We start from the raw sequence: 22638 nt of genomic DNA, 5'->3' as shown, positions 1-22638 counted from the left end.
GCTGACCTGAGAGTTGCTTTTCGGGTGTTGATCAATTTCCAAACTTTCAGAGATGATTATATTTTTGTTTGTAATGTTTATTTTCTGAGAGCATGTGGGAGTGTTTGGACAGCTCTGCTGCTGGAACAGATCTTAGCCTGGTTTGAAGCAAAACAAAAGACCCCACATACCAGAGTTGTGTATTAATTTGTGGTCTTTGTGGCAATGAGAATTTATTTTCAGACTCTGGTGAAGGGATGTCAGTTCTTACTGAGCTGCTCAGCTTTTGTGCATGCTCTGCTTCCTCCATCCCACACAAATCCAGTTTGCCTCTTTAGGGGGAATGGAGCTGTCTCCATGGGAGGAAAAGGCTTTTGGTTTTAGCTTTTTGCTACAGATTTATGACACAAATGGCTTCTCAAGGCTGTAAAGAAAATACAGGGTCAGGAGTGTTGCTTGGTGTGTCCATGATCTCAAGATTTTGAGATAAATTCTCCCTTCTGCCACAGGGAGGCTGTGACCAAGACCCTTGGAAATGCTTTTGTATTTTTTGTTGGCATTTAGACAGGAAAATCCAAAGGTTTTAGTTTCTTCCTGGGTGTGGAATCACCTGGGTGACAGGTGAGCTGTGCTGACCAAGGACCTGGGGGTATTTGCTGATAGCAGCAGTGAAGGTTTGTTCATTGACATCTCCCAATTCAGGGACTGATAGTTGCAAATTACTTCAGATCTTTTTAAGATCTTAAAAGAGGGAACTTTGTGCTTTGCCGTTTTGGGAGAAAATTAAAGTTTCCACCTACTGTTGGCAATAACTGTCAGGATTTCCAGGAGGGAGAGGTGTTGACTTCATACTCCTGGGTTTCCAGCCCATCTTCGACTTTGTAATTCCTTTAATGGAAATGAAGAGCTTTTACTTTTTTTTGGAAATCACACCAGTTTTTATAGAATATCCTTGTTACCCTTCCTCTGGTGTTCTCTCTGAGCTAACACTATCACCAGTGAATTTACACTGTCTGTGGCCTTGCTGTATATGTTGTTTGCTTGGGGTTTTTTTCCCGCAGTGTGTTTTTTTAAATAAAAATGACTTTGTTTACATGATCTTGCATGGGTATTTTAACTCGGGGAGGGAGGAATGGGGAGTCCCTGTTCCCCCCAGGGAACCAAACCCATGAGCGTGTCCTTGTCCTCATCCCCGTGACCAGGCACAGGGCCAGGGCACCTTTGTCCCCCAAGGATCGGGTGTCCCCCTCCCTCCCTCCACCCTCATCTCCAGCAGAACTTTTCCAGACACGTTAGCGGCGAAATATTTCTGCTTGACGTGACCGTCACGTGCGAGACCAAACTGGAACAGCCGGGCAGGGAGGGGGGCCCGTGCTTCCCTTGGGGGTGGCCCTGGCACCGCGTGGGCTCCGGCCCGGGGATAGCGGGGAGGGACAGATGGACACACGGACCGACCGGTGACACTGCAGTGACCCGGGAGCCCGGCGTGACCGGCGGGGTCTGGCGAGGAGGGGGCACGGGGCTGGTAGCCATGGTGAGGGGGCGAGGGCTGAGGGGAGCTTGGGGGGGCTGAGGGAAGGGAGAGGGCTGAGGGGAAAGTGAGGCGCTTTTCCCTCACCCCCATGCCCACTCTGACGGGGATAATCCGCCGCACTCACCGCGCTTCGGCGGTCCCGTTCAACGCGGCCCCGTGTGAGGAACCGCCATCCTGAGGGTGCTGTGAGGCCCGGGCAGGCCAGGCCGTGTCACCCCCCGGCTCCTCACGGGGCTCCGCTCCGGCTGAGGGCGGCCGGCACCGGGCGCTGCGGGACGGGGCCGTGGTTTCAGCGGCACAGCCGCGACCGCCGTGCTCTGTGTCCCCCAGGGCCCGTGAATGCTGCTGGCAGCGCTTCTCCTGCTCGCTCTGCTGCTGCTCCTTTGGGCCAAAATGTCCAACTCTCGGTGCGAGCAGCAGAAGGAGCCGGAGGAGAGCCCCGCAGCCAGGCCGAGCCCCCCGGTCCAGCAGAGCCTCCCGGGCCGGCAGAGCCCCCCGGGCCGGCAGCCGCCGCCGCGGGCCGGGCGGGCGGGCTCGGAGCAGGAGCAGCTCGCCGTGTACAACCCCGCGGCGCTGCGCCGCCCGGCCCTCGCCAAGTTCGTGCTGGGCTCCTTCGACGACAACTCCTCCGATGATGAGCTGATGGCCACGGCCTTCAGGGTGGGCCGGCGGCGCAGCAGCCTGGCCGGGGTGGCCGGTACCGTCCCCGAGCCAACCACCGTGAGCGACATTCTGGAGCCCAGCGGCGGCATCAGGTATGGATGGCAACCCCCGATGGTCGGAGCGTGGTCGGATAAGGATGTCCCAGTTAGGGAGGGTGGGTGCTTGTGGTGGGTACATTGCTGTTGGTAAATAAAATTGGAGTGCACATGTGCTGGTGCTCCTCGGAACCACAAGGTGATGTCCCCAATCCTGGTCCCTTTGAGGGAGCAGAGCCAGTGAGTGTCCTTGGCTGTGTGACAGCAGTGCCACCTGCAAGAAGCAGGGCAGGGGGTGCCCTCCAAAATCTCTAGTTTGAATGTGGGGCAGCTCACTGGGAAGCTCCCATGGGAGCACAGCTGATATATCCAGAAGAAACAACTTGGAAGCCAAATGCTGCTGCCTGCCTCCTCCAGCTGCTCCACTCTGGCTAAAAATAACAAACCTTTAGCTGCAGGGACATGTTGTGACACTCGACAGCCCGACGGTGGCTCTTGCCACGCAGGGTTTGAGGTGGTGCTGCCAGCAGTATCCGTGCTATTCTTCCATCCTTCCACAAATAAAGAATTTCCTGAGTCACATTGTAGATATGGTTGGTGACCTTTGCAGGACAGGCTCTGCAGGGGGTTTGGGGCTGGGGGAGGGCTCACTGGAATGGCTCTGGGCTCTCTGGGGTGGCCCTGGGCTCAGTGACAGCCACCACATCCCACCACAGGCCCAGCATGTCGGGGCTGAGCCTGACGAAGAGGACCCGCAGGAAAATGGACCTGCAGCGGGATTTTTCTGTTGCCTCCCCAGCCGAATTCGTCACCCGCTTTGGGGGCAACCGTGTCATCGAGAAGGTCTGTCCCCACACATCCCTGCTTGTGCCTGGCTAGGGGGTCACTGCTTTTCACAGGGACATCTTTGAGCACTGCCCAAATCTCCTGTGTCTGCCAGGCTTGGAGCAATGGCAGCTCCTGATTGACACACTCCCCCTGCTTTGCTCCACACTTACCCCTTGCCCCTGCACTGCTGTCACAGACATATTTTATGAAAAATCCTTTCATTAGGATCTTTTCTCCTGAGAAGCTGAGAAGCTTCAGCTTCTCCATGTTTTGCTGCTTTGGAATGTGATTTGGAGAATTGTTTACCCAGCTTGTGAAATTGTTTTTACTTGATGACCAATGACAGCCACCTGTGTCAAGGCTGTGAGCAATCACAAGATTTTATTGTCATTCTTTTCTATTCCTTTTAAGCATTCTGATGAAATACTTTCTTCTATTCTTTAGCATAGTTTTAATATATCATTTTCTTTTAATATAATATATATATCATAAAATAATAAATCAGCTTTCTGAAACATGGAGTCAAGATTCTCATCTCTTCCCATGTCGGGGATGCTCGCAATTCCTACATTTGGTGACCCTGAGTGAGGAACGTTACCAGATTTGGTGACCTTGAGTGAGGAGCATTACCACACACTGCCATCCCTGGGGGTAGCAAGGCCAGGGTTCACCTTGCCACCCCCTGTCCCTGTGTCCCCAGGTCCTCATTGCCAACAATGGCATCGCTGCTGTGAAGTGCATGCGCTCCATCCGCCGCTGGGCCTACGAGATGTTCCGCAACGAGCGCGCCATTCGCTTCGTGGTCATGGTCACCCCCGAGGACCTCAAGGCTAACGCAGGTAATTCCTGAAAATATCCCCAAAAAGGAGGTTCCCTACCTGTGGCTGAGGCGGGGCAGCCCTTTCCTGCCTGGCACGTGAGGGTTCTGCACAGACTGGAGTCACACAGTTTACTCCTGCGCAGCCAAATCCAGGAGTAAATTTTTCCCTGCTCCAGCCTCCCTAGGATGGAGGATTTGGGAGGGGGATCTGGCTCGGGGGTCTGGCTCAGGGATCTGGTTCAGGGATCTGGCTCTCACCACCTCCCCGTGCTCTCTTGCAGAGTACATCAAGATGGCAGATCACTACGTGCCAGTCCCTGGAGGGACGAACAACAACAACTACGCCAACGTGGAGCTGATTGTGGACATTTCCAAACGGATCCCAGTCCAGGTAATGAGCATTTGTGTGTCTCCCACCTCCTTGCAAGGGGGGTGATGTCCCTGTGTGCTGAGGAGCTGGGCACTGTGGGAGATGCCACCCACTGCTGCTTCTCCTTGTGCCAGGCGGTGTGGGCTGGCTGGGGACACGCCTCGGAGAACCACAAGCTGCCAGAGCTGCTGCAGAAAAACGGGATAGCTTTCCTAGGTAAGGTGTCACTGCTTTTCTGTGCTGGCTGTTGGGCTGGTGTGTGCACTCACAGTCCCTGCCAGGGACACTGCACTGGAATGCCCCTTTGGTGCCTCTGGCATGCCCAGCACATGGAGTGGCAGTCCTCAGGCTGGTTTCCTGGGGCAGGAATCCTGCTGTTTTCTGGGTTTTCCCTGTAATGTTCAGGCTGATGCAGTGTTCACAGAGGAACATTGGGTGGGAGCAGACCTGGTGGGATTCCTGGTCCTGAGCTGGGCAGTGGGTTTGGGGAGGTTCCTTTCCTGCATCCCCAGTACTTGCAGAAGGCTTGTTGGGCCAACTCAGTGATGTGGGGATGGGCTGGTGGATTGAGCACCCCCTCAGCTCTTCTCTCCCTCTCCAAAGGTCCCCCCAGTGATGCCATGTGGGCACTGGGGGACAAAGTTGCCTCCACCATCGTGGCTCAGACCCTGGAGATCCCCACCCTGCCGTGGAGTGGGAGTGGTGAGTGCCTCCTCACAGCCCCCACACTCTCCCTGCTCCCCTCTTCCCTGCCTCTCCTTGCCCCCAAAACAAGCACCAGGATGGGGGTCCTTGCTCCATCTGGCCACACATATTGGGGAGCCCATTGCAGCGGCTGATTCGGGTAGGGGGATTTTGGAGATGAAGTGCAAGGAAACAAGGGAAATGATGGAACCCTCAGCTCCCTGGGCACACCCAGCATGCCACCCCAGCTGTGCCACCCTGGTGGTGACCACAGCCCTGGCCATATCTGCAGGTCTGGTGGCTCAGTGGTCTGAGGAGGACCAGAATCAGCAGCAGACCATCAGCATCCCCCTGGAGACGTATGCACAGGGCTGTGTGAAGGACGTGGAGGAAGGCCTGGAGGTAAAGCTGAGCATGTAGGCAGCTCCTTATCTCTTGCCCACCATGGTTCCTCCTCAGAGCCTGCCTGCCTTGGCCCTTCTGGCCTCCCAGCACACACCACAGTGACACAAGGCTGTGCCAGCAGCAGTTTGTCCCACTGAATGAATGTCACTTGGGATAACCCTGCTCAGGGATGCCTGGAATTCTGTGGGCTGTCAGGGAGGTGTGCTGGGGTCCAAAACACTACAGCCACCCCAGCCCTGACCCTCTCAGGTGGCCACGAGGATCGGCTACCCCCTGATGATCAAGGCAGCAGAAGGCGGCGGGGGCAAAGGCATCCGGAAAGTGGAGGCAGCAGAGGAATTCAGTGCCAGTTTCCGGCAGGTGAGAGGTGCCTGGAACCCCATCCCTGCTCCTGTCCCATCCTGGCAGGGTCCTGCTCCCACCCGGGGCACCTCCCACTTCCTGCCGCACCTCTGCCTCTGTCCTGGGATGAATTTCGGGGGGCGACGCCAGAGCAGGACCCTCCCTCCCGCCGCAGGTGCAGGCGGAGGCGCCCGGATCCCCCATTTTCCTGATGCAGCTGGCGCAGCACGCTCGGCACCTGGAGGTGCAGGTCCTGGCAGATGAGTACGGCAACGCCATCTCCCTCTTCAGCCGCGACTGCTCCATCCAGCGCCGCCACCAGAAGATCATTGAGGAGGCACCCGCCACCATCGCTGCCCCCGCTGTCACCGAGATGATGGAGAAGGTGGGTAGCCTGATCTAAGGGCAGTTTGAGGGCTGGATTTCCCAGTTTTAATGGGAAACTGGGCTGGGTTTATTGGGGTTTTAAGGGAGGGATCCTGTGCTGAGCAGGACTCCCTGCCCAGGGTGGTCGGGCACAGGAGCAGCCTCCCCACGGAAGTGATCACAGCCCTAAGTGGGCCAGAGTCCAAGGAGCGTTTGGACTTCCAGGCACACGGTGGGGTTTTGGGGGTGTCCTCTGCACAAGCAGGAGCTGGATGCCGATCCTGCGGGTCCCTTCCCAGCCAGGATTCCATGACCCAGGTGTTTCCCTCTCCCGCAGTGCGCTGTCCGCCTGGCGCAGATGGTTGGGTACGTCAGTGCGGGCACCGTGGAGTATCTGTACGGGGAGGACGGCAGCTTCCACTTCCTGGAGCTGAACCCCCGGCTGCAGGTGGAGCACCCGTGCACGGAGATGGTGGCGGACGTGAACCTCCCGGCTGCCCAGCTGCAGGTAGCTGCACACAGGGCTCACTCCAGGGGTGTCGGAGGAGGCAGTTTGGGTGTTTAGGGAGGAGCACTGGGCTGGGGCCTGGCAGAGGGAAGCTGCCCCATATCCCAGCACGGAGGGTGCAGGTGAAAGAGGTGTGGCAGCTTTCCTTCTACTCTGGCTTCCCATTGGGAACTCTCCATTCAGATTCTGTCGGTGTCTCCCTGGCAGCTCAGGCCTTTGTCTCTCTGCAGATTGCAATGGGCATCCCCTTGCACAGGATAAAAGACATCCGGGTGCTGTATGGGGAGAGCCCCTGGGGGGACACCCCCATCTCCTTCCACAGCCCCTCCAACCCCCCCGTGCCCAGGGGCCACGTCATTGCTGCCCGGATCACCAGCGAGAACCCCGAGGAGGTGAGCTGCGGTTGGGGTGGAGACAAAGGGACTCTGCCACCCGTGGGGTTGAGCTGGGCATGGCCCTCCCCAGCCAGACAGTGTTCATGGGATTGGTGCAATCCATGGGGGTTCCCCTTCCCTGTCTTGCTGCAGGATTCTCAATCCTGGTTCCTCCATCTCTGCTCTGTTCTGGCTCAGGGTTTCAAGCCCAGCTCGGGGACGGTGCAGGAGCTGAACTTCCGCAGCAGCAAGAACGTCTGGGGCTACTTCAGCGTGGCAGCAGCTGGGGGGCTGCACGAGTTTGCTGATTCCCAGTTTGGACACTGCTTCTCATGGGGAGAGAACCGGGAGGAGGCCACCTCGTGAGTGTGGTGGGATGAGTTGGAGGGCGTGTGCCTTGGGAGGAGTCACAGTTGGTGTGTGAGCTGGGAAAAGTGGTTTTTATCTGACAGAACCAGAATGGTGCTGCTGTGCTAAGCACCTGTCTGTCTGGCCAAAGCCAGAATTTTCTGGACTGTGGTGGTGCTACAGCCCCAGTTCATCCACCTGTTTCTCAAGGGCATGTTGAAGCCATCTGCTGAGCATTACTTAGTGCCCATGAGCAGCAGTGTCCATCAGGAACTGAGCAGCAGTTTCATGGACAGGCTGATGGGGCTTGGAGTAACTTGATCTAGTGTCCCTGTCCATGGCAGGGGGTGGAACAAGAGAATTTTTAAGGTCGCTTCCAACCCAAATCATGCAGTGGCTATAAAGGTGCTGGGGGCTCAGGAGCTCATCATCCTAGGCCCTGAAACTCCCCAGTTCCCTCTGCTGGGAGCCAAGTGCCACCTTCTCAGTCATTAATGAAGGACTTTTCTCCCTGAAAGGAACATGGTGGTGGCCCTGAAGGAGCTGTCTATCCGTGGGGATTTCCGGACCACGGTGGAGTACCTGATCAAGCTGCTGGAGACAGAGAGCTTCCAGAACAACGAGATCCACACGGGCTGGCTGGACCACCTGATTGCTGAGAAAGTGCAGGTGGGGGTGATGCCCTGGGGTCACCACTCCCCTCCCTCGGGATAAAACCCAAACCCTGTTGTTTTTGCCCCCACAGGCAGAGAAGCCAGACACGATGCTGGGGGTTGTCTGTGGTGCCCTGAATGTGGCAGATGCTGCTTTCAGAACGTGCATGAGTGACTTCCTGCACACCCTGGAGAGGTGCGGAGTGGGGGCTGCACAGGGGGGGGCTCAGTCATGTGGAATCATCTGATTCCACCAGATCAGGTTGCTCCAAGCCCCATCCAACCTTGCCTTGAGGAATTCCAGGATTGGGGCAGTCACAATGGAGACCTAAGTGTTGTTCTGGGGCATCTTCCTTCCAGTTTTGCTTTACAAGTTCAGTGACAGTAGTGAGTGCTGTGATAGGCAGGGACAGGAGTATCTGGATCCTCAGCTATCAGTTTGTCTGGACAGTAGGAAAGGCTTCCACTGGCTGGGAAAACAGTTTTCAAGGGGAAGTGGCTTGGCTCTGCAGTTTGCTTTTGTTGTTGAGTATCAAGGTTATTCCTCCAGCCTTGGAGGCCTCCCAGGGCTCTCCCATGTGCCTTATCTGAGTGTTTTCCCAGTGCCTGGCCTCCCTCCAGACCTGGCTGTGCATGGTGCTCATGTGGGTCACTTAAAGCTGACACTTGTCCCCTCTGGTCACCATTGTGCCCTCCCACCAGGACTGGGAGCACTGCTGACATCCCACAGGCTTGGAGAGGCTGGGAATGCCCTGGGGCCTGATCCCTCCATTGTTTTTCAGGGGCCAGGTGCTGCCAGCAGCCTCTCTGCTGAACATTGTCGATGTGGAGCTCCTCTATGAGGGTGTGAAGTACATTCTGCAGGTGAGGACAGGGCTGTGCTCCCCCCAAATCAGCCACAGTGCTTCTCAAGGGGTCAGGGACATGCTTCTGTCCCAGGGGAGAAAACTGAAATAAACACAGAGCTGTCCTTTAAAAATGGGCAACATAAAAATGAGCTTAATAACCTCATAACCTTAATAACCTCATTTTAACCTGACAAACATTTTCATACACCCCGTTGCCCTGAGTTATTAAGGGACTTCGTTTTCTTGCTTTTAAACCAAATTAGTTGGACTTCATGAAAAACTCCTTACTCACGATGAAAGTGGGTGAGCCATGTGTTGCACCAGCTCTGGGCTGTGAGTTGAGTTAAACCAGTTCTGGGCTGCGAGTTAAACCAGCTCTGGGCAGAGTTGAGTTAAACCAGTTCTGGGCTGCGAGTTAAACCAGTTCTGGGCTGTGAGTTGAGTTAAACCAGTTCTGGGCTGTGAGTTAAACCAGCTCTGGGCAGAGTTGAACAGCTCCTGGGTGCAGCCTGAGGTTGTGCCTCCTGCCTTGCCAGCACAGCCCCATCCCATGGGAGCAGCCCATGGGGAGGTGCCCCCCCAGCCCCCAGCCTTGCTGTCCAGTGTGTTTTGGGGTTGCACTGATGGTGTCCCCTGCCCGCAGGTGGCCCGCCAGTCGCTGAGCACCTACGTGGTCATCATGAACCGCACGCACATTGAGATCGACGTGCACCGCCTCAACGACGGGGGGCTGCTGCTCTCCTACGATGGCTGCAGCTACACCACCTACATGAAAGAGGAGATCGACAGGTACCCCCTGCCAGGGCTACCATCCCCCCTCCCCGATGGCCACCAGCTGGCTGGTGACACCTTTCCCTGTCCCTTAGGTACCGGATCACCATCGGCAACAAAACGTGCACCTTCGAGAAGGAGAAGGACCCGACGGTGCTGCGCTCTCCGTGCGCGGGGAAGCTGCTGCAGTACATGGTGGAGGACGGCGGCCACGTGGATGAGGGGAAGGTTTATGCAGAGATCGAGGTGAGCTTTGCAGAAGAGCTGGAGGAGCAGAATTTTTGGTGCTGCTGGCTCGGTGACTGTGTCTCTTCCTTCCCAGGTGATGAAGATCATCATGACGCTGACGGTGGAGGAGGCAGGGAAGCTGAACTACGTCAAGCGGCCGGGAACGCTGCTGGAGGCTGGCTGTCTCATTGCCCGCCTCCAGCTCGATGATCCCTCCAAAGTGAAGCCTGTGAGTCTCCTAGGGGCTGCCATCCCCTCCTGCCAGCTCCCAGTTGGCATCCTGGGAATGCTCCCTAGGAGACAAGAGACAAAATGGAGGAGCTGCTCTAGTGGAGCATCACAGTGAAGGTCATGCCATGTCCTTGGGTTGTCTTTGGGTTCAAGTGCTGCTCCACTCTGCTTCCTCGATGTGTAGGAGCTCAGATGCACTAAAAAGTGCATTTATAGCACTAAAATCTCCAGTTTTTCCGTGTTATTTTCATCATGAGACTCTGGTAGATCCACTATGCTCAATGTCAGGTGCTTCTTCATACCTGACACAAAGCTGGGTTGTGCTGGGTTTCTGGGGCAGCTGCAGCTCTCAGGAGCTCTGTTTCTGACAACAACAACAGTTCAGCCCACCTCCCTCTGCCCTCTCCAGGCAAATCCATTCACAGGGGGACTCCCAGCCCAGCAGACCCTCCCCATCACTGGTGAGAAGCAGCACCAGGTTCTGCGCAACGTTCTGGACAACCTGACCAACGTCATGAACGGCTACTGCCTGCCTGAGCCCTACTTCACGACCAAGGTGGGTGCCAGGCACCATGGGTTCCACCCAGTTGCCACGAGGGCAGGTCCAGCAGCACCATCTTCTGCTCCTGCAGGTGAAGGAGTGGGTGGCACAGCTGATGAAGACCCTGCGGGACCCTGCCCTGCCCCTGCTGGAGCTGCAGGAGATCATGACGAGCATTTCGGGACGGATCCCACTGGCTGTGGAGAAGTCCATCCGGAAGGTGATGGCGCAGTACGCCAGCAACATCACCTCCGTGCTCTGCCGCTTCCCCAGCCAGCAGGTGAGTGCCAAAGGGGACTCACATCCTCTGCACTGGAGCCAGCTGGGAGCTCCTGCCTCAGTTTGTGCAGCCAAGATTTTATAACAAATGAAATGAGTGAGGGAAATATGTGGAGGTTTATATTTTGTATGTGTGTTTGGTTTTGTATGTGTATTGGCTTCTGTGTGTGCCTTTCTTTTTTATATTAATTTGTCACTTTGCATTTTTCACTTTGGGAAAAAAAAGTCAAGGGAAAGGCTCTAGGTGGAGTAAGCAAAGGGGAGATGGCAGCCTCGTGCCCCTGAGCCACCCTGGACCCTGTCCCCTCTCCCCACAGATCGCCAACGTGCTGGACACCCATGCAGCCACGCTGCAGAGGAAGGCTGAGCGGGAGGTCTTCTTCATGAACACCCAGAGCCTGGTGCAGCTGGTGCAGAGGTGAGCCCCATACTGTCTGTGACCCCCATGTCCCCCCACAGCCACCTCCTCACAGCATGATGGGCTCTTTGCTCCCCAGGTATCGCAGCGGCATCCGGGGCTACATGAAGGCAGTGGTGCTGGACCTGCTCAGGCGCTACCTGCAAGTGGAGACACAGTTCCAGCATGGTGAGGGCTTGGGGCTCTCTGAGGGAGTTGCAGGGCTCTCTGGAGGAGCTGCAGGGCTCACCAGACCCTGCCCCACAGCTCACTATGACAAGTGTGTCATCAGCCTGCGGGAGCAGTGCAAACCCAACATGACCCCCGTGGTGGAGAGCATCTTCTCCCATGCCCAGGTGGCCAAGAAGAACCAGCTGGTGATCATGTTAATTGTGAGTACAGCCTGTGCCTGAGACCCCAGGAGCAAAGGCTGGTGGCAGGGAAGAGTCAAGGCAGCTCTGCATTGTTTGAAGTGTCCATTTGTGCCTCATTATCGGTTTATTTTAATTATCTTCCCTCTGTGGTGTTTCGTGACTATGCTTGGGTCAAAGAGAGCCCATTTTAGTCCCTTGGGTCTTGTCCCCTTTGGCTGCACGGGGCTGGGATGCAGGACGAAGCCATCCCACAAAGTGAGGAGCCTGAGCTGAGCCATGGTGGTTGTGACCTTGCAGGACCAGCTGTGTGGCCGTGACCCCACACTGACAGATGAGCTGACAACCATCCTCCATGAGCTGACACAGCTCAGCAAGACCGAGCACTCCAAAGTGGCACTGAGAGCCCGGCAGGTCAGCCAGCACCATGCAGTGCCACCCCATTCCTGTCCCCATCCCTGTCCCCCATGCTCCCAGCTCCTCTCTCCCCTGGCAGGTGCTCATTGCCTCTCACATGCCCTCCTACGAGCTGCGGCACAACCAGGTTGAGTCCATCTTCATCTCTGCTATCGACATGTACGGACATGAGTACTGCCCTGAGAACCTGAAGGTTGGGAATTGTGTGTTTTTCCAGAGGGAATTTGGGTGGCTTCGGGATGGGGATCTGGCTGCAAGTGATTTAGTCTTTAAAACAACTAAAAATCATTCAAAACCTTACTGTAGTGGCTGTGTGGAGGAGAGGAGGGGGTGCACCGCAGTCCCTATGCATTGCTCCATGTTCCATTTGAGAGGGAACAGATGTGTGGATCCATGTCTGACTCTTCTGGTTTCCCCATAGTGGGCTGGGTATTCCATGGCACCCTGGTGACCAGTCCTGCACTTAAATGGAGCAGGGAAGTCTCACTTCGTCCTTGCCCTAAATTTTCCTTTCTTCCCACAGAAACTGATCCTGTCAGAAACCTCCATCTTTGATGTGCTCCCCGTGTTCTTCTACCACACCAACAGGGTGGTGCGCATGGCAGCGCTAGAGGTGAGGCCTGGGAGGAACACAGGGGGCCTGAGGGTGGCATGGGGGGCCCAGGGGTGGCAGGGGCAAGGTGGCACCTCCTGTGTCCCCTCACAGGTGTACGTGCGGCGGGGGTACATCGCCTATGAGCTGCACAGCCTGCAGCACCAGCAGCTCTCTGATGGCACCTGCCTCGTGGAGTTCCAGTTCATGCTGCCCTGCTCCCACCCCAATAGGTACAGGGGTCCCTGCCACACACCTGTCCTGGTGCCCTGGACACAAAGCCTTTCACAAAGCTTTGTATCATCCCCTCTGCGCAAAGTGGGTGCTGCCACCACACTGTCCCATTACCTGTGGAGCAGGATGAGCCCTCTCCAGGTCAAGGTCTCCTATGGGAGCTGTGTGGTCCCACATGGTGCCTTCCCCAGAGCTGACACTTGCTCCCCATGGCAGGATATCCATCCCTGTCAGCATCACCAACCCTGACCTGGCCCGGCACAGCACTGAGCTCTTCATGGACAGCGGCTTCTGCCCCGGGAGCCAGAGGATGGGAGTCATGGTGGCCTTCCGCAGATTTGAGGACTTCAAAAGGTGGGGGTGCAGGGACACACCTGGCCAGTGTTTGTGCATTTTGGGTCATTGGAGAGCAAACTGGGGTGGAAGAGCCACAGCTGGGGGCAGCTGGGTGGTGTTAGAGGCAGCTCCAGTTCCCAGCGTAGCTGCAGACTGGGTATTCTCAGTACAACATTTACCTTGTGGGGACACGAGGAACGTGGGGAAAACTTACATGGCACAGCTTATATTTAAACATTAATGCAGCAGAGCCCAAAGCTGCATTTCTTAAGCTGTGGGTTTGCTGTGGGATGGTGGGGCCATTGTGCTGGTACCTGTGTCTCTGTCACGCTGTCACAGTGGGTTCCTGGCGCTGTCCCTTCAGGCAGGAGGTGGGCACAACATGCTGGCTTGTGACCCCACCTCTGCTGTTTGGGCAGGAACTTTGATGAAGTGATCTGGTGCTTCTCCAACTCGTCGGACAGTGGGCTCCTCAGTGATGCACAGGCCACCACCTACGATGAGGAGGACACCAAGGTAGGCATGAAGCTGCTGCTGGTGTCCCCAGGTGGTGCTGGGACAGCACTGATGCTGCTGACCAGGGTTGACTGTAGGGTTTTGTTGCCAGAACATCCATGAGGAGCCAATCCACATCCTCAACATCGCGCTCTGCTCAGCTGACCACGCGGAAGATGAGAAGCTGGTGCCCATCTTCAGAGCCTTTGCCCAGTCCAAGGTTTGTTGCTGGGGCTGGACCCTCTTTTTGTAAACTCTGCAAGCCAGAACACTGTACCCAAGGACACTGCCTCCTCTCCACGCAGTGCACCCCAAAATGCTGCAGTTTAGGTTTTGTTTGCTCCCTTGGTGGAGATGTTTAAGCTCTCTTAACTGGCGGCATTTTCTGTTTCTGTGTAGAAAAAGATCCTCGTTGAACATGGTCTCCGGAGAATCACGTTCCTCATTGCCCAGCAGGTGAGTGCAGCTCAGATTCTGACATCTATAAATACCTTGCAGACACAGCACTGAGTGATGGATGGACCCACTGTGCTTCAGGAGCTGGGAATTAATTAATGAGCAATTCAATGAGAGATTCATCTCCTGTATAATCCTTTATCCTGCTCATGTTTCCAGTAACGTGATTCCTGCAGAGCCACTCCATAGCTTTAAGGTGCCTTTAGAAGCCATCACAGAGTAGAAGCCCAGAGTGGTTTGGGTGAGAAGGGACCTTAGAGTTCCTCCTGTTCCACTCCCTGCCATGAGGTGGAACTCTCCACTGTCCCAGGTTTCTCCAAGCCCTCTCCAACCTGGCCTGGGACACTTCCAGGGATGAGGCAGCCACAGCTTCTTTGGGCAGCCTGTACCAAGGGCTCACCTCCTTCACAGGGAACAATTCCTTCCTAAAATCCAATCTAATCAATCCCTCCCAGCCCTTTTCCCTTTGGGGGAGAACAAATCCTGCGAAGTTTTTTTTTAATGGAGAATCAATCAATGGAGAATCAACAATCCTCTGTGGGCCAGGCCTATTCACATTGCCTTCTCTCTCCCTTTTGCTGCAGAGAGAATTCCCAAAGTTCTTCACGTTCAGAGCCAGGGACGAGGTAAGATCCCATGGGAGCGGTGCCAGCGTGGCGCCAGCCTGACCCTGGCTCACGGCTGTGCCCGGCAGTTCGCAGAGGATCGGATCTACCGGCACCTGGAGCCGGCGCTCGCCTTCCAGCTGGAGCTGAGCCGCATGCGCAACTTCGACCTGACGGCCATCCCCTGTGCCAACCACAAGATGCACCTGTACCTGGGGGCTGCCAAGGTTCAGGCGGGCACCGAGGCCACCGACTACCGCTTCTTCATCCGCGCCATCGTGCGCCACTCCGACCTCATCACCAAGGCAGGGTGGCACCCTGGGGCACAGTGAGGGTGCGGGGGTGGCCTGGCCCCTGCTGAGCCACCTGCTCCATCACAGGAGGCTTCCTTCGAGTACCTGCAGAACGAGGGCGAGCGGCTGCTCCTGGAGGCCATGGATGAGCTGGAGGTGGCTTTCAACAACACCATTGTGCGCACCGACTGTAACCACATCTTCCTCAACTTCGTGCCCACCGTCATCATGGACCCGTCCAAGGTGTGTTTCTTGGGGTCCTGCTTCCTCTGTCCTGGAAAAGTCTCTCTGTCATCCCCTGTGCTCAGGACCACTGCACAGATGGGCAGCCCCCACCGTCTTTCCCTGTCCCTAGTGGAGAGGGTGGATATCAGCACCAGGCCCACGAAGAGACAGAAGGGACTCACCCAAAGCAAATCCGAAATGGCTGTTTGGGGTGGACATGCAACAGGGCTGCTCCAGCCGTGGCACTGTGTGCTCAGTGCTGTCCCTGAGGTCACCAACCCCCCCTTTGTGCCATCCCCTGTGCAGATCGAGGAGTCAGTGCGCTCCATGGTGATGCGCTACGGCAGCCGCCTCTGGAAGCTGCGTGTGCTGCAGGCTGAGGTGAAGATCAACATCCGCCTGACGCCCACTGCCACCGCCATCCCCATCCGCCTCTTCCTCACAAACGAGTCCGGATATTACCTGGACATCAGCCTCTACAAGGAAGTGAGGGACCCCGGCACTGGCAGCGTGAGTAACCCAGTAGTGACTGCAGGAACAGAACCATGGCTGCCTGAGAGCTGCCAGCTCCAGCAGAGCTTTGGGGGGGCTTCTGCAAAACTCCTTGTGAACGTGCAGTGCTGGTCTGCCCAGAGCTCCCAAACTTCCAACAGCATTCCCACAGCTGGGTTGGTTTCATCCATCTGTCTGCATCCACTTGGGGTGGTGCTTTATTCAAAATGTGCTGAGCTTCACCTAATTGGGTTCCTTGACTTGATGCTGGTGTGGAGCTGGGCAGTTTTGAGTGCTGGAGGTGATGGTCAGTGTTAGGGTGTCACTAGTACTGGCAGCACATCAGTGTGGCAGTCCCCTCATTAGTAAAAAATAGGGTGGAAAATCACCTTGACCAAGCAGGGCTCAGCAGTGCTCCAGAAAAAGTCACCATGACATCCAGGGAAGGCAACCAATGCTCTGCTTTTCTCTCCAGATCATGTTCCAGTCGTATGGGGACAAGCACGGGCCACAGCATGGGATGCTCATCAACACCCCCTATGTCACCAAGGACCTGCTTCAGGCCAAGCGCTTCCAGGCACAGTCCTTGGGCACCACCTACGTGTATGACTTCCCAGAGATGATCAGGCAGGTGAGTCTGGCTGAGTAGAAAGAGGCTCCAAATTACTGCTCTTTATCCCCAAATATTCCCACCTAAGGAAAAGGTCTTTCTCCTCAGGCTGTCAAATGAGAAAACAAAAAGAGCCCAAGCTCCAACATTTTTGGTTATATGAAACATTTCTAAACCAATTCCTAGCTCTTGGAATTTCTGAAACTAGATGGTCTTTAAGGTCTCTTCCAAGCTAAACCATTCCAAGCAACGTGCTGTGTCTCCACAGGCTCTCTTCAAGCTGTGGGGCTCCTCGGACCTGTATCCCAAGGACATCATGACCTACACTGAGCTGGTCCTGGACTCTCAGGGGCACCTCGTGCAGATGAACAGGGTTCCTGGAGGGAACGAGGTAGCAGGGAATTGTTTGGAATTGGGCAGAGGAAGCAGGTGGGAATGGCTGGTGTCTTAGTCTGGCTGTGTTTAAAGCTTGGGAGATGCTCCTCAACCATTTTGTCTGTTGGTTAATGCCACCTGCTGCTCAGCCCCTGTGTCTCTTGGACGTGGCGCTCAGTGCTCTGGTCTAGTTGACAAGGTGGTGATCAGTCAAGCATTGGACTCAGCAATCTTGGAGCTCTTTTCCAGCCTGGTTAATTCTGTGATTCTGTAAATGACTCTCTGACTCTCTGGAGATTCTTCCCTGTAACCTTATGCCGTTTCGAGGCAGGTGGGGATGGTTGCTTTCAAAATGAAGCTGAAGACCCCTGAGTACCCCAAAGGCCGGGACATTGTGCTCATCTGCAACGACATCACACACAAGATTGGCTCCTTTGGGCCTGAGGAGGACCTGGTGTTCCTGAGGGCCTCAGAACTGGCACGGGCTGAGGGCATCCCGCGCATCTACATCGCCGCCAACAGCGGTGCCCGCATCGGCTTCGCTGAGGAGATCAAACACATGTTCCAGGTGGCCTGGGTGGACCCAGCTGAGCCCTTCAAGGTGTGTGGGCACCTCCCCTCCTGCAGCTCAGGAAACAGCAGAGGGTCCACCTGGGGAAGGGATGAGCAGAGTTAAACTGGGATGTCAAGTTGTGGGATTAGAGCAGGGATTGAGGCCATGCCTGCACCCAGCACCATGGGGATGGTTCCTTTGGTTTCTCCCACGTGGAGATGAAGGTGCCAGTGCTGGCATGGCTGCTCTGTTCAGCTCTGGTCCCTGAGCTGCTGCACAGCATGGTTTGGGATAGGTTTGGGAAAGGACCATGTCCCATGTGATCATGTGTGTGGGGGCTCCATAAGTCATCCTTCTCATCTTTCCTTGCAGGGGTTCAGGTACCTGTACCTGACTCCCCAGGACTACACGAGGATCAGCGCCATGAACTCGGTGCGCTGTGAGCACGTGGAGGAAGGTGGAGAGTCCAGGTGAGTCCCATATCCCATGAGACACACAGAGCCACCCTAAACTCACCAGGATTCAGCTCCCACCTCATCATCCTGCCAGGCACATCATGCAGGTGAGTGCTTCCCAGACCACAGCTCCACTTTCTCTGCAGGTATGTCCTGCTGGACATCATTGGGAAGGACAATGGATTTGGGGTGGAAAACCTGAGAGCTGCTGGTACCATAGCTGGGGAGTCCTCCCGTGCCTATGACGAAATAGTGACCATCAGCATGGTACAGTGGGGCCCTTCCCCTCCCTGCTCCTCCCCTCTCTCCTGCTGGATCTTGTCACCATGGGAGGGGGGACAGGATGCAACAAGCCCTTCACAGCATCCTTCTCCAGGTGTGTGCTGCAGCCCGAGTGACCCCAGGTGTCCCTTTGTGTGTGCCCAGGTGACTTGTCGTGCCATCGGCATCGGTGCCTACCTGGTGAGGCTGGGCCAGCGTGTCATCCAGGTGGAGAACTCCCACATCATCCTCACAGGTGTCACAGCTCTCAACAAGGTACCAAGCTCTGGCTGCATGTCCTCCATGGCACTGTCCTTCTCACCTCTACCTGTGTGGGCTCCTTCCCTGTCCCATGGAACATCAGCCTGGATAGAGGTGGAAATTCAGCCTCAGCCTAGAGGGAATTTGCCTGTGCAGAGGTTTGGGCTGACAAACAGAGCAAGGGAGCAGCTCCTGTGTCAGCAGAGTCCCTTGTGTTTCCCTAGGTGCTGGGACGGGAGGTTTACACATCCAACAACCAGCTGGGAGGAGTGCAGATCATGCACAACAACGGTGTTTCTCATGTCACTGTCCCAGATGACTTTGAGGGGGTCTACACCATCCTGCAGTGGCTCTCATACATACCCAAGGTAGGAGGGTGCTGCAGGGGGGAAGGAGGGGGATGTCACTCATACCTGGCTGGTGACCTGCCCTCGGGGTCTCCCTTACAGGATAACCAGAGCCCAGTGCCTGTCACTGCCATAGTTGACCCTGTTGAAAGAGAAATTGGTTTTGTCCCTTCCAAAGTCCCCTATGACCCCAGGTGGATGCTGGCAGGGAGACCCCATCCAAGTAAGTGAGAACAACCCAAAGCCTGTGCAGCACTGCTCCCAAATGCATCCTGTAGGTGCAGAAGATGCTCTTGGCTGTGGGTTGGTGTTCAGGAACCTTTCAGTGCTTGCCCTTGCACCATTCCATGTTTTCCTGTGCTCTGCAGCTCTCAAAGGGACCTGGCAGAGTGGCTTCTTCGACCAGGGCAGCTTCATGGAGATCATGAAGCCGTGGGCTCAGACCGTGGTGGTTGGCAGAGCAAGGTACTGCCAGGAGCTGGGATCCTGCATGTGTGGCCCCTCACCTTCAATCCCTGTCTGTGGCACTGCTTTTGGGATGGTGGAGAGGGAGCAGCTCTCTGGTGGGGCTGGGGTGGAGGGGAACTGCCCTTGCTGAGCCCACCCTGCCCTGCCACAGGCTGGGAGGTCTCCCTGTGGGTGTCATCGCTGTTGAGACCCGCACCGTGGAAGTGACAATACCTGCTGACCCTGCCAACCTGGACTCAGAGGCAAAGGTGAGTGGGGTACAGCTGGGGCCAGGTGGCATCTGAGAGGAACTGGAGGGAAGGGAGGAGTAATAGCTCAGCATGATCCTTGGGCATTATTTTCCTTAATTCAGGTGAAATCAAGGGTGCTGGGGCAGTTTGTTTTCTTGCAGCTGTTTCATGCAGCATGCCAGGAAGAACTGGCACAGTTTCAGCTGCTCACTGTCTTTTCCAGATAATCCAGCAGGCTGGACAGGTCTGGTTCCCAGACTCTGCTTTTAAAACAGCCCAGGCCATTCAGGACTTCAACCGGGAGCACCTCCCACTGATGATCTTTGCCAACTGGAGAGGCTTCTCCAGCGGCATGAAAGGTACCTGTGCTTGGGATGCCCACATTCCCATGGTGTGTGACAAAACTCTGTCACCCCTGCCATCCTACAGGGTCCTGGGATAGCCCAGCTTACCAGGGTATGCACCACTCTGGGATATGGGGTTGGGTTGGGCTGGGGAGGTCATGGGGGTTCACAGGGCAGAGCTCCCAGGGGTTGGTGGCTTCCTGCTGGCTGGTTTTGCAGGCTGCTTTGTCTCTCCAATAGACAAGGTGGCTTTGGGCAGCTGGGAGCAGGCTGGGACAGTGGCAATTGTGACACCCAGCCCCTGAGTCCCTTTGTGTTTCAGACATGTACGACCAGATGCTGAAGTTTGGCGCCTTCATCGTGGACAGCCTGCGGGACTTCAAGCAGCCGGTGCTGGTGTACATCCCCCCTCACGCCGAGCTGCGCGGTGGCTCCTGGGTGGTCATTGACTCCACCATCAACCCCCTGCACGTGGAGCTCTACGCTGACAAGGAGAGCAGGTCAGCATCCTGAACACTTGTGTGGGTCATCCAAAATACCTGTGTGTGTCATCTTGTCCTAGGATTTATTCTCCCATGCATACTGGTCCTTGCTTTACCAAACTTCCCTTCCAGGGGAGGCATTTTGGAGCCTGGAGGAACAGTGGAGATCAAGTTCAGAAAGAAGGATTTGGTGAAGACCATGAGAAGGATTGATACAGTTTATGCCGAGCTTGTTGAACAGATGGGTAAGGAAAGGGAGTTTTGGGTTGTGGACGCTGGTGGTGGTAAGTTAAACATGAGGCTCAAGCACTTTGGTGGCAATCAGTAGGAGTCCTTTAGTGTCCTTCTGGGAAAACTCATTTTGTCTTTTCTGTTGGTGGAGCTGAGAGGATGTGGTGGTACTTTAGAACACCTGGTATCTCCTGGGGGCTCCATCAATGGGTTAAATGGGGCTGGGGTCTTCTCCCATGCTTTGAGATGAAGGATGGCCATGGCCACGTTGAATTGATTCCTGATGCATCAGGAGCTCCTTGCCCCCATGTCCCTCCAGCCTGCCACAGCATGGTCCCACAAAGTCCTTGCAAATGCCATCTCCCCTTTCATGTAGCAGGCACTGAGTGTGGTGTGACCTCTTTGTGGCTTGTATGACTTTGGTGTCAGCGTGCCAAGGAAAGAGCCATGGCACTGGGCACGGTGGCTGATGTGGCAGCATAGAGGCGACACCCTGGTGGCATCACCGGGGGGCTGCTCAGCCCGCTGTGTCCCGCAGGCTCCCCCGAGCTGTCGGAGGCGCAGCGCAAGCAGCTGGAGCAGCAGCTGAAGGCGCGGGAGGAGCTGCTGCTGCCCGTGTACCACCAGGTGGCCGTGCGCTTCGCAGACCTGCACGACACCCCGGGCCGCATGCAGGAGAAAGGGGTCATCACGGTGAGCGGGGCACCGGGGAGGGGCCCTGAGGTGACAGGCAAAGGTGGGGGGAAAATCCCTCTCCTGTGGCATCCCTGCCCTCCATCCCGCCGGAGCCGGGAGCCAGCAGACGCCGGCAAACCCGGGCTGTGCTCGGTTTCCCCAGGACATCCTGGAGTGGAAGAGCGCCCGCTCCTTCCTCTACTGGCGGCTGCGGCGGCTGCTGCTGGAGGAGATGGTGAAGGGGGAGGTGCTGAAGGCCAACAGCGAGCTCACCCACATCCACATCCAGTCCATGCTGCGGCGCTGGTTCATGGAGACAGAAGGAGCTGAGAAGGTACCCCCAGCCCCGGCCTCCTGAGGCACCTCCAGCCAGGGCATCCCGAGGGATCTCAGCTTGCTCTGCCACCATTCAGAGGTTTCAGTGGTGTTTCAGTGTGTGATGGGAATGTGTGAGGATGGGCGGTGAAGCAGCCCTGGGCTGGGGCTGGCTCTTCAAATCAGGTGACTCCAGTTGGGTCCTGGTGCTCAGTGATGGCAAAATGGTCCCCAAATTAACATTTTTTATTTCCCAGGGCAAAAGTGGGATTTTTAGCATTTGGGCTGCTCTCAAATTACACACCTGTGCCTGCTTCGGGAAGTAGAACCTGCAAAGGAACCGCGTTTTACCTTTTTGCTTTTAAGTGGTTTGCAAATAGGTGCAGGTCAGGGAAGAAAAATCACATGGCCTGGATTTGGGGCTCCGGAAGGAGGGGAGGGGCTTGGGCTGGGCAGGCAGCAGAACCCCCTGCCCACAGTGCTGCTTTCTCCAGGGCTACCTCTGGGACAACAACCAGGTGGTGGTGGAGTGGCTGGAGAAGCACATGCAGGAGGAGGATGGCACCCAGTCAGCCATCAGGCAGAACATCAAGTACCTGAAGCGGGATTACATCCTCAAGCACATCCGGAGGTGAGTGCTGTGGGAGCTGGGATGAGAAGGGGCCCCTGGGGTGGGAACAGCAGCTGGTGGAGACCAGACAGTTCTCACTTTAGCCTCTCTCTGCCCTGTGCCTTGCAGCTTGCTCCAGGCCAACCCCGAGCTGACCATGGACTGCATCGTGCAGATGGCTCAGCACATCACCGGCCCACAGAAGGCCCAGGTCGCCCATCTCCTGTCCAGGGTGGACACTGATGATCCCTCCTGATCTGGACAATCACCACAGGGTAGGAGAAGCACCAGGACACAGCCACACCTCACTTGCTCACCTGGCTCCTCAGCCCTTGAACTGAAGCCTTGGACTCTTGCTTATGTGCCTAAATAAAGGACACCAGTGCTTTTAAGTATTTTAAGCCATGGAGATGGTCTTGCCATCCATGCAGTCCTCTCTGGCACTGCGGGTGCTGCCAGAAGATGAACTTGTCCTGAGCCAAGCCTGGAATCTGGACCTGGTGCAGAACATGGTTTTAAAAAGAATCCAAAATATTTTCCTGTTTTAGTTGCCAGCCCTTGGTCTTCCAAACAAGCACCAGGTCAGACACATCTCATGAGACTGGACAGAGCTGGAGGCACAGACCCCTGGCCAGGGCCAGTGTCCAGCTGGCTGGGTTCAAGCTGACCAGGCACCAAGACCAGGAAATAAGAAGCAGCCT

At 56.1% G+C, this 22638-nt stretch overlaps 1 protein-coding gene across 3 annotated transcripts; it reads left to right on the top strand.

Moving 5' to 3' along the window:
• Nucleotides 1–65: 65 nt before the first annotated feature.
• ACACB (acetyl-CoA carboxylase beta) lies at nt 66–22193 on the top strand. Of its 3 annotated transcripts, none has more exons than XM_054288516.1 (52): nt 66–376; nt 2926–3054; nt 3740–3878; nt 4141–4250; nt 4364–4445; nt 4833–4931; nt 5206–5315; nt 5568–5678; nt 5836–6045; nt 6364–6534; nt 6765–6926; nt 7107–7270; nt 7775–7925; nt 8002–8105; nt 8692–8773; nt 9401–9546; nt 9624–9774; nt 9851–9985; nt 10397–10543; nt 10620–10808; nt 11125–11225; nt 11305–11393; nt 11472–11596; nt 11876–11989; nt 12072–12185; nt 12516–12605; nt 12699–12934; nt 13083–13172; nt 13574–13670; nt 13762–13869; nt 14049–14152; nt 14692–14731; nt 14800–15015; nt 15091–15246; nt 15535–15738; nt 16196–16351; nt 16599–16721; nt 17037–17306; nt 17631–17728; nt 17860–17980; nt 18140–18250; nt 18460–18603; nt 18685–18805; nt 18951–19047; nt 19202–19298; nt 19504–19639; nt 19947–20124; nt 20239–20351; nt 20876–21030; nt 21176–21346; nt 21822–21958; nt 22067–22193. In XM_054288516.1, exons 1-52 carry the CDS (start codon nt 272–274, stop codon nt 22191–22193), a joined length of 6936 nt encoding a protein of 2311 aa, XP_054144491.1. In that variant the 5' UTR covers nt 66–271. The 3 variants fall into 3 exon arrangements, with proteins under 3 accessions (XP_054144491.1, XP_054144490.1, XP_054144489.1); XM_054288515.1 differs by lacking the exon at nt 66–376 and adding an exon at nt 1853–2268 and having other exon boundaries at nt 2928–3054; nt 12699–12817; nt 13035–13172; nt 14049–14105; nt 14690–14731; XM_054288514.1 differs by lacking the exon at nt 66–376 and adding an exon at nt 1853–2268 and having other exon boundaries at nt 2928–3054; nt 12699–12825; nt 13010–13172; ... (2 more) ...; nt 19947–20127; nt 20209–20351.
• Nucleotides 22194–22638: the final 445 nt, after the last annotated feature.

This window comes from Melozone crissalis, unplaced genomic scaffold (genome assembly GCF_028551555.1).
Source record: "Melozone crissalis strain CALT ecotype California unplaced genomic scaffold, PUWL_Pcris_2 ptg000063l_1, whole genome shotgun sequence".
Lineage (NCBI taxonomy): Eukaryota > Metazoa > Chordata > Aves > Passeriformes > Passerellidae > Melozone > Melozone crissalis.
Note: the sequence above shows the minus strand (reverse complement) of the source record. Positions and strands in the feature narration are given on the sequence as shown.